The following is an 11,344-nucleotide window of genomic DNA, read 5'->3' as shown; positions in this document are numbered from 1 at the left end:
CAAAGACATTTTAGCTTTATTTCCTCATATAGATATTTCTGTACACAGTTCCTATCAATGCACAGAAGGCATATATGAATAGTTTCAGTGCTATCTTTTTCATCTTTTTTAAAGACACATGGCAATAAATAGCGCTCATGAAACAAGACTGTCAACACCTTTTGAAACTGTACAAGATTTACAACAATTAAGACGCAAAGTTCTGAGGCAACAGATTGAACAAAAAGTACATTGGTGTGTGTATATATTTGCATGTGTTTTTTTTTCATTTGCTTTCTGGTTGGCATAATGTATGCTCTTTTCAGCTGGTTCAACATTTGGCAATTGACACAGAAAGAAATATAAATTAGCAGACATTGAGATTTTTTTACAGGAATTGTTCTGTCCCCTTGTACACTTATTCTCGTCGTAAAACTTTAGAAACAACATGAAAGTCTTGAAACCAACACCATCACACAAAACTGAGATTTTGTAAAACCTCTCTCATCTCACCCAGTGCGGGTACTAGGAGACAGCCTGTAACGCACGACACAACAACATATTCAGATACCATGACAATCAGGCCATCAGCTGTTTTACACTGTCTCTAAGTATTACATTTGATAATCCCTTTTGCATGTATTTATACTGACCAAAAATATAAACGCAACATGCAACAATTTCGAATATTTTACTGAGTTACAGTTCATAGAAGGATATCAGTCAATTTAAATAAATTCATTATGCCCTAATCTTTGGATTTAACATGACTAGGCAGGGGCGCAGCCATGGGTGGGCCTGGGAGGGCATAGACCCACCCACTTGGGAGCCAAACAATCCTGATGGTAAAGAAGACGGATGTTGAGGTCCTGGGCTGGCGTGGTTACACGTGGTCTGCGGTTGGACGTACTGCCAAATTCTCTAAAATGACAATGGAGGCGGCTTCTGGTAGAGAAATTAACATTCAATTATCTGGCATCTGCTCTGTTGGACATTCCTGCAGTCAGAATGCCAATTGCACACTCCCTCAAAACTTCAGGAATTGTGTTGTGTGACAAAACTGCACATTTTAGAGTGGCCTTTTGTTGTCCCCAGCACAAGGTGCACCTGTGTAATGTTGTTTAATCAGCTTCTTGATATTTCAGGTGGATCGATTATCTTGGCAAAGGAAATATGCTCACTAACAGGGATATAAACAAATTTGTGCACAAAATATGAGAGAAATAAGCTTTTTGCGCATATGGAACATTTCTGGGATCTTTTAATTCAGCTCATGAAACATAGGACCAACACGTTGCATTTGTTTTTTGGTTCAGTATACTGTGATGGGTGATATTACATCTGTTGACAGAGAAGAGCAGCTTCTAAGCAGCCAAAGATACTGGAACCAGGAAGGCTGTTTATGACTTTTCAGCATTAACAGTGAATGTTCCTCAGTCAAGATTAGGTTGGTGTGTGTTTTCTCATATAAATAAATATACTGCATTAATGAAACATTTAGTAAAACGATTGTTCTGTTCCTATATCTGTCATAATGAGTTAAGATTCCCCAATAAAAGAGGATATCAAATGTGAATTTCCACATTGTTGTTGGGTTGCCTTTGCACTTCTTTCTATCCTACAGCCATTGGGTCATGACGACTTCTAGCAGAGAGCATATTCTTGGAGTATGAACAACAGAGAAATAAATACTGACAAAAGTGTAGCCCCAGGACTACAGCTAATTCACAGAGAAGAACAAGTCAAGCACATACATTACAGAAGATAATGGATTTGAAGAAAGCGATTTCCCCCCACACTGTTTAGACCAACATCTAGCAATTCCTAAAAACCCAGTGCTGTTAGTTTCAGCATTACATACAAAATAAATAAAAACTTTGCATTGTAAAATTAAACTTGTGTCACTGTTTGAAACTAATTCTCAAATGAAACACTGCTGGGTTGCATTGTGCATTCACCTCTCTTCTGTTTGTTGCTGTCCATGTACAAAAGAGGAGAAGTGTAAAGTGCATTGCCAATGTAAAAGGCTTTTATATGAACATTGATCCTCCTCATTCAGAAGCATGCAAAGCTTCTTTTTTTAGGGATTCCATTTAGATTGTGGCCCTAACATTGCTGATGGCCGTTTGGACTTGCCACAGGGTTTAATGACAAACATCATCCCAATGCAGAAACTCATGCTGGAAATGTCAAATCCAGTTTTTTTAGAGAATGGAATCAAATCTATCCATTAAAAAAATGATAATACAGTGTAAGTTCAACATTCAGTAGTGTTTTGTCCTGCCATTCTGTTCTGTGTGGCGCCACTGCTCTGCTCGGGTCAGTGGTGGGTCTCCACACATCCTTTACTCTAATGTGGTGGGAGGGTAGCTGAAGTGTAGCCTGTCCGGCATACCTACTACTTCCACAACCATTATTGGACAACAAGCAATATCAGTTTCAGGGAAATAGAAATGTAAAAAGCCTGCTTCGTCTGTCTCTGTTCCACAGTCAGTCTGCTGTGTTCATGGTGGAGCTCAGAACTGGGAGTGGTCCATCTCATCCAGCCATGATGCAGGGCTGGTGGGGAAGTCTGGGTAGCCCGTGCTGCTTCCCGTGGAGAGGTCAGAGGTGGGGCCTCCTGCCATGGACCTGAGAGCCTGCCCCACGCCTCCCTGCCCCCCCTGGGCCATGATGCTGTCCATGGTGAAGCCCAGGTTGTTGAGCAGCGGGGTGTGGCCGGGCAGTGAGGCGATGGACGAGGGCGACTGGGGGAGGCCGTAGGGACTGCCAGTCCGAATGTCATGATAGGGCTGTCCAGCAGCGTCCAGAGAGAAGCCTCCGTTCAACACTCCCCCGTCGCCCACACTCCCATACAGGCCGTTGGTGTGGCCCAGGTCTGACAGGATCTGGTCATCTACAGAGAGAAGGGAGGGAGGGTTTTAACAATTCTATGGTGCTGTCATCAACTATATCAACATTATACAGCTTTTATCTTTAAATAGAATTAAGTGCCGTTGCGAAACCTTTTTATTGAGGAAACATAATCTGGATTTCATCTAGGTAAATGGCATGGGTGTGTAGTTTTCCCCCAGCGCTTAGTAAGAGGTTGAAAGACTTGTGATTTACCTTAAGCTCAAACAAAGGGGGTCTTTGCGTGCAATACAAAATATTTGTCTCCGGCAGTCCCTCCAGTGCTGTTTCAATAACAACAATGCCCCAGAGCACTTTCCCTCTAATTGACTAAAAGCTTCACCTACTTTATAGAGTTTCTGCTATGGGGTTTTCATTTCTCGTAAAAATGGCCTCCTTTTAAAAATGGCTTGAGACTTTTATGAGTCCCCAAAACGGGCTCACAAACATCAAACAACCATAAAAACATGGGGATGTCTAAAATGTAATTTGCACAGTAGAAGCTTCTCTTTTCATGTAGGCTCCATATTGGAGAAGTGTGAAAAGAAAGACAGGAAGAGGAGGAGGACTTGAAGAAGCGAAAGAAAGATGTGAAGTGAAGGAGGTTTGGGGTTGGGTTAGCCATACTGACCTCTGAAGCTGAGCTCACTGTCACTCAGTCCCGCATCGTCTGTTGAACTCTCCTTCTCTGCTTTGTTGCCCCCTCGGTTACGTTTGACGCTTTTGTAGAACTGACCCCAACGGTGCCGCCCTGCGTCCTTCTTCAGACGCTTCTCTTTTGCACGACGATTCTGGAACCACACCTGCCATTGTGGGAGTAGAGACGTTTGACTTCTAATTCATGTATATATCTGCATATTATCACTGGGATGTTATCTTAAGCTAGTCCAAACTAGACAACTGCTCAGCTTGGAATTAAAGATCCTGTTGAAGCACACACCTGCACTACTCTCATGTCCAGTCCCGTCTCTGAGGAGAGCTGCTCGCGGACGTGGCGCGCTGGCTTGGGAGAGTTCTTGTAGGCAATTTTAAGGGTCTCCAGCTGTTTGGCTGTGATGGTGGTCCGTGGTCGCTTTGCCCCTGCCTCTGAATCATCTGAGAAAGATGTGCAAGGATTAAAGAATATCTTCTGGAAGAATATTGTTTGCAATATTTGCATTAAAAAAAAAATTAAACCAACTTGTGGCTTTTCACTTTTGAAAACATCATATAGGCTTGGATGGACTGAGTGGTCATGTATGGCAAGTCAATACCCTTCTGAAACTGTCCCGCTCTATCTGTAGGGGATATAAATCTCCCTGGGGAATGCTAGAAGAAGGGAGTTATTGGGGACCCACCGTAAAAGTGCATTGCATCACTTAACATAATCAATCGTGGGCCATGGAAATTTCCATAAATACACAGGCAGAGCTTTCAGAATCAGATCCATAAAAGGTCACAGCAACTGGAGATGTAATGCCCAAGCAGGACACTGAGAGACACTGAGAGACACTGGGACCCCATCCGGCTGGGTTTATGATGATTCTGTCACTTCACTATCTCACTGTCTCTTGTGATTCCTCAATGCTTCAGTATTATTGTACATAAAGGAGTTAATTGCACCTTGCTGTCTGCTGAACTCCCTGTCTGAATGCTTTTGAATGGGCTGCTAACTCCTGCACGTCTCTCCACAGCTCCCCTGCTGGACCCATTACTCAGAGCATCACACCAGCTCCAGATAGTTCATTCAAGTCAATTCCCTGAAGAGGTTCTGAATATGACAGTTTATCAACCAGGGAGATAAGACTGAATTATTCTTTTAAAATATTTGGATGGTGTTTGATGGCCGATTGGCCATAGAACTAGTAGGATGGCCCAGTCAGAAACCTACCATTCTGTTTGGCTGTTTCATAGTCCTCCTTGCACACCAGCCTGCCATCCTCCATGAGGTAGAACTCATCCCCAGTGGCCAGCTGCCGGCTGCACATGACGCAGGCGAAGCAGTGCAGGTGGTACACAAAGTCCTGGGCCTTCCGCACCACCTGGGTTGGAGGGATCCCCTGTTGGCACGACGCACACTTTGTTCCAAACCGCCTGCAAGTACACACACACACACACACACACACACACACACACACACACACACACACACACACACACACACACACACACACACACACACACACACACACACACACACACACACACACACACACACACACACACACACACACACACACACACACACACACACACACACACACCTGCCATCAGTTACACAAACCCCACACAGAACAGGTGGATGCATCTCCACTGTTCAGAGGCTGAAGTTAACATGGCCTTATAAGATAGTTATAACGTAGCACGCATAGCTTACACCTCCACTTCCACCTGTAATAATAGTATCTGTAATACTACTTGGGTTAGTTGTAGAGGGGCAAAGCGTCAGTGGTGGAATGTATTTGTGTTGGTGTTGGGCTTGTCCTCAGCTTGACGAATGGCCTGGATCAATGCAGTGGAAGTGGAGGCTATAAGAACCAGTAGAGAGAGCCCTGCACAGTAAACAGGCTGAAGAGAACCAATAAAGCACTGACTCAGGATGGGGCTGTAAATCACAAAGCCTATACAGAAGAATAAACCCTTCCTTTAGACCAAGGAGAAGTTTCTTCATTACTGCTAGAAAATCCTGCACTATACTCCAGTTTCCAGCCCAGGCCTCAGCCCCATCATCTCTACTAGCATCCCTATAGTGCACACACAGCATCACTGCAGTTTTAACAGCAAAAATCGCCCCTATTGTCCCCAGGGCCGACTAATAAAGTTAATCTCCACTCTCTGACTCGCAAGCTTTTTAGGTCTCATTGAAGCTTCTGACATTAAAACCTCTCAAACATGATTTAGTAAAAGACAGTACTGATCCTGTTTTGGATTAAAGTATAACTTCATTTACTTCTTTAATGCCTCAGAAATTCAATCGTAAAAAGATGGAAGCAAAAGACAGAGAAATAGGGATGAGAAGAAATTCAAGTTGCTGTTGTGTGTGTCCAGCTAAGGTTGGTAGATCAGTAATTCATTGAATTACTATATAGAGTGTCTTTGGAGTTGAAAGTTTGAGTGTTTTGTGCTCTGTCTTATCCAACATAAGTATTCAACATGGACAGAAAGGCAGGAGGATGTCAAAGGATGTTCAGCTTGATTAACCTCATTGTGTTGGTCCTGTCACTAAGTATTGACACAAGCCTGTTTTATAACATCCATTATCTCACATCATTATATTATGAAAGTAAACTATGTAAAGAGGAAAATCCTCACTAGCACTAGTCCTGTATGATAAGTGAAGTCAAACCTAGTCCATGAGTAATGTGCTCACCAAATCTTTCCTCAAAAGCAACATGCAATACAGACCACTCCGATCATGTCACGGATTTTACAAGTCAAAATCAGTGCAAGTTTATTGTCATTTTTGAGCTCACAAATATTAAAGTAAATCACTTCTACAAATAATGTCACTTAGCTTGCAACAATCAAATTCTCAAAATTCCCAATCAAACAAGATAGGTGAATGTTTTAAGATGAAGAAGTGGAACTCACTTGAAGAAGTCCTCTTTGCAGTACACATTTCCTGCCCGCGAGAAACACTTGTCTGCCAGCAACGCTTGACAGTCGGCGCACTTGAGGCACTTGGAGTGCCAGTGTCGGTCCAGCACCTTCAGGATGAACTTGTCGAGGATGTGTTGACTACAGCCCGCACACTGGGGGATTTCTATGGGGAGAGAGAGAGAGAACACACACCATGAGTTAAGATAAAATATTGGTGGTGGAATAGTGCAAGGAGACAAGGTGAAAACCTTCCCTTGCATGTTTTTAAGATCAGAGCCGGCTAAAATTATGTTAAACAAAATCGGTAATGTAGCCTAATTCCTCATCATTGTGACCCTCGATGAAAACAAATATGGCCTGACAGAGTAAATTGCATCATCATGCCACTCATTCGACTTAGGTTCATCAAAGGCCTGTGTCAGTGCCACAATATTTAGCCTTGAAGTGGATTTGATTGGATAAGCCGACTGATTCGAAACCAAGTAGTATATATATATAATAAATACTAATAGTCATAAATAACGTGAATGAAAAAAAAACTGGGCTATAAGAAGGAGCAATAACCTTGGCCTTATAGTGTTAAAAACAATGCACTATTATCACCATCAACATCGTAACACCAGAACAGTGTCGCTATTAATGTGATTAGTCTATGCAAAAGTAAATAACCAGAGTTATTTTTATATTTATAATGTTTTTCATGAGTTTGATAGAATAATACATATTAATAGTATTGTTATTATTATTGTTATTATTATAGCCATCTTATTTTTTTTTCATTTCAGAAAATGAAACTTCGGGAATAATTTCCCTCAATCTCCGTTGTCGTCTGTGCAATGGTACCGCATGTGAACAATGGCCAGATGAAGAGGGGCTTCTATGGTAGACTAAATGGCCTTTTCAGTATCTTAGAATAGCGGGTGAGCGCATGAAGAGATCGAAATTGAAACTGACCCCTCAAACTCATGAAAACGGATGCAATAAGCACCGTTTTGTGCACAAAATAATTGGCCAGGTGATTTTTTTGTGCTCGAGCAGTTTAATATTTGTACTGTATCTACAGTATGTCTGCAATCAGGCTTTGCCAAGCTAATTGTTGTTTTAAATAAATATTTTTTTAACTCATACTGCCTAATGAGTAATCTAATCACACCCATACCAAGCTGTTTAAATGTGCGCTGTGGAGGTCATGACAACATTTCTAAACAATTACAATACAGTAGGCCTACATGTGCATCTTCATACTGTAGCCTACGTTGGGAGACATTTTTGAAGAGTAAAACATTTACATTTTTATGTATAGTTTCTGGAGGGCTGCTCAATCAACTACATTTATACATAAGGCCTAAGCTAAGCATGCACAAATAGAGGGTTGATTTTACAATACACTTATGAAGGTGATACGGTAGCCTATACAATGCACAGGAGTTGCATTTTGAGATGCTGCAAAGTTAAATGTATTTAATATACTATTGCGATGTGGCATTAGCCTATACAGACATCGGCATACCAGGTGTTTCCCAATCAACTTCCCAATCAAATGAGATAACTATGGAGTACATGGCTTTTTAAGACTCTTTACAAAACTTAAATGAAAGTTAGGTGTATTTTACATCCACAAAATGTTAAAGAAATCCCCTGGTTTGTGGAGCGTTATGCATTATGCTTTGGTGTAAGTGATGATACTGAAAGGATAGCACGAGGGCCAATCTTGGCAGTATTCACGTTCAATGTCTAATAGCCCCTTCACCCCCCCCTTCTGCATAACTTGTAAATCACACGATTATACCACTTACGATCTCTTGTGAGCCTCCTCAAGACGGGTCCTCAAATCTAATCAAATGTGATCCTATACGCTTCCTTTTCTCAGTTACAATATATGCATCTCCTACAACATAAATATATCATCCTGTTTTACTGTATTTCGATTAGCAGAGGCTAATTGTGTTTTTTAACAGGACTAAAAAAGTGTTTCATATCACCCAAGTCATGTACTTATTAGCTACAATATCAGAATAACTGTAGGTTTTATAGGGAACGAGCACATAGCCTATAGAGCTCATAGGCCACATTGAGCTCATAGGCCACATTGAGCTCATAGGCCACATTGAGCTCACAGGCCTATAGCTCATATGTTTTGTAGATTGTATGTCCTACACTTCAAAGCAAGCAGACTGTAAACACTATTCAGGTAATAATCTTATTTTTCTTGGGGCCTAAACGGCTCTTGTATCCAAACGGTTTAGAATAATTACCCTTATTCATAAGAGCATGCTAACAGCCATATTAATCATGATAATAATGTTTAGATACATAATACTAAATTGCTTTTATTCCCAGAGTAATCCGGTATTAAATCCTGCATGTGTGCACCAAGGGGGGTTGAGTGGCAAGATCTTTACACAATCTTTACACAATCTTTACACAATCTCCTTCGATTTACAAAATTAAAGAGCATATACACCACTAACATATAGTTGTATAGGTTAAACCAATTCTATTTCACAATTCTACATGGATTCACTTTGTGCATTAAACATTATGGTTCACTGCCTTTACCAATAAGGTAGCCTAAATGAAGGTCAATTCAAGACACTTTTAAATGGCTTAAATGATAAATGATGCTAGATGTTGAACTAAAATATACTCTCCTGCGCTGAAAGAAGCAACAACTCGTTTGGATCTGTGATGTAAACTATCTAGTATTTCATTGTGGATTAAAAGCAACATTAGAGGTAGGTCTATCTACACATTTCCGTGGCTCGCATATGAATAATTAGGTCAGGAATGTATCCAATTCCAGTTCCATCTTGATTGCAGGATCAGATTATATAGCATAGATTAACAAAACGGAGTTAAAGAGCAGATGCGAAGATAATGAGCAATTATTTGCTTTGATGCTGAGCTAAAGTATTTACTGCACACACAATGTAGTGAAATATTCCACGTTTGTCATTTTTTAAATAAAAATTAAAACTACTTGTTTTGGTAGGCTATAATATCATATCACAATCTATAAGTGTTATATAGCCTACACCCTGTGTGTCAAACAATAATACGACTGACAGAATTGTACAATAACACAGCTATAGCAGAAACATCAAAGCATACGTAAACATAACCTGGATAATTCCGATACGACACAGTAATAGCTGTCAGTCAAACTGGAGGGGTATGGAGAGTAGGTGATGAGAGCGTCTGATCTCTCGTCCATGGCCAGACAAATAAACAGCTGTCTCATCTCTGACCAGAAGCAAACTTCTCATACAGCTCGAGGGAATAGAATAACAAAATGCGCTCGAGGTAGGGAATATGAATATTCCTGTATAATAAAAAAAAATGTACAAACATAAAGTGTTTATGCCTTGATGAGTGTTATACTATTGTACACATGTCCCAACCTAGGCCTATATATGCTCAGGGGTTCTAATAGTGTAAAACCAGCATGTACAACTCGTGCATAAGGCTGGGGGTTGGAAACACAACACTACGAGCAGTACAAACGCACACTTTAAACAAGACACAGGCTACATGTGATAAAGAATCTCTATCCATACAGCATTCCGCCAAATTTCACATGAGGACCAGAAGATCAAAATGAAAGGAACAATACCCTCACTTCAAATAATAATATGAAACGCACGTTATATGAGTAAGTAGAATAATATGAATACATATGATCCAGTAGAATAATATCGCTGCCTTCTTTAGCCAGGCTTGTCTGTCCCTCAACCCAATTTAATTAAACGCTACATCTTTTTTTCTACAGCAGTGCCCTGCAGCATTTCAGAGCTCGGCTGCCAATTTCCGTATGATATAATCAATATAGAAAAGGAAGTGGAAAAGCCTTACGTTGCATTGGCACTCCGAGTATCTCGGGTACACCCTTCACAGGACTCTCTGTTGGTAGAACAGCAGCACTTTGCATCATTGTGATCCAAAACGGGGAATAAACACACACATATACACGCTCAACAAGGTGGGCTGAAGCTCCCGTCTTTTAGTGAGAAAATGTAGAATATGTCAAATAGAACCAGGGTATGAACCGTTCTGTAGATCTAGCTGTCCCTTTAAAGTCCGGTATTTTTTATTATCCTGGAATATTGTCCATGCGTGCGAGATTTCGCCGTGCTCTTTTGATGTGGATCATACAAGCTGCTTGATTCATTCACACTGCAGGGGCAACTGTGACGTCACCCCAGCATAGGCACCACCAGGGACCAATGGGGTCCTCCATCAAGTCTCAAATGGGCGGAAGAATTCTGCTCCTGAGCGCAGGTGTGCAGTGAGAAAGACGGAAGAATTGGTGACAAAACAGAATTCCCCCAGAAAGAAACAACCCTCTTTAGAATAGTATCAATAAATAGATTCTCGCTTTGCACATAGCATTGTCTTTCTATCAGTATAACTGAAGGGGTAAAATGTTTTTCAGCTGAATATGGCAATACGCTTTAATAGATAGACTTTGCACTATCAAAGCGTCTCTTTCTTCAGAGACGTGAAAGGTAACATTGAGCAACCGCTACTAGCCTATACAGCTGAATACACAGCCTACCTGCTCTGGTGACATATTCAATTAATACCTTTTCTCATATTTTTTCATTTTAGTTTTTATTTCACCTTTATGTAACTAGGTAGGCCATTTGAGAACAAGTTCTCATTTCCAACTGCGACCTGGCCAAGATAAAGCAAAGCAGTCCGACACAAACAACACAGAGTTACACATGGGATAAACAAACGTACAGTCAATAACACAATAGAAATATCTATATACAGCGTGTGCAAATGTAGTAAGAGGAGGGAGGTAAGGCAATAAATAGGCCATAGTGGCGAAATAATTACAATTTAGCAATTAAACACTGGAGTGATAGATGTGGAGAAGAGATACTGGGGT

General features: G+C 40.9%; 1 protein-coding gene across 1 annotated transcript; it reads right to left on the bottom strand.

Moving 5' to 3' along the window:
• Positions 1-1,152: 1,152 nt before the first annotated feature.
• Positions 1,153-10,603, bottom strand: LOC106613913 (LIM/homeobox protein Lhx4). The gene is made up of 6 exons (XM_014216693.2): positions 10,303-10,603; positions 6,442-6,613; positions 4,742-4,944; positions 3,812-3,966; positions 3,503-3,674; positions 1,153-2,875 (listed from the first exon to the last, which is right to left on the bottom strand). Exons 1-6 carry the CDS (start codon positions 10,379-10,381, stop codon positions 2,496-2,498), a joined length of 1,161 nt encoding a protein of 386 aa, XP_014072168.1. The 5' UTR covers positions 10,382-10,603; the 3' UTR covers positions 1,153-2,495.
• Between the last annotated feature and the right edge of the window lie 741 nt (positions 10,604-11,344).

The sequence above is a fragment of the Salmo salar genome, chromosome ssa10 (assembly GCF_905237065.1).
Source record: "Salmo salar chromosome ssa10, Ssal_v3.1, whole genome shotgun sequence".
NCBI lineage: Eukaryota > Metazoa > Chordata > Actinopteri > Salmoniformes > Salmonidae > Salmo > Salmo salar.
The sequence above is the reverse complement of the archived record's forward strand: the minus strand, read 5'-3'. Positions and strand labels throughout refer to the sequence as shown.

Coding starts and splice junctions, on each gene's coding strand:
- LOC106613913 (XM_014216693.2), bottom strand. CDS start 10,381: ATGATGCAAAGTGCTGCTGTTCTACCAACAGAGAGTCCTGTGAAGGGT. Junction 6,614..10,302: donor ACTCGGAGTGCCAATGCAAC/GTAAGGCTTTTC, acceptor CTCTCCCCATAG/AAATCCCCCAGTGTGCGGGC. Junction 3,675..3,811: donor TGGACATGAGAGTAGTGCAG/GTGTGTGCTTCA, acceptor CCACAATGGCAG/GTGTGGTTCCAGAATCGTCG.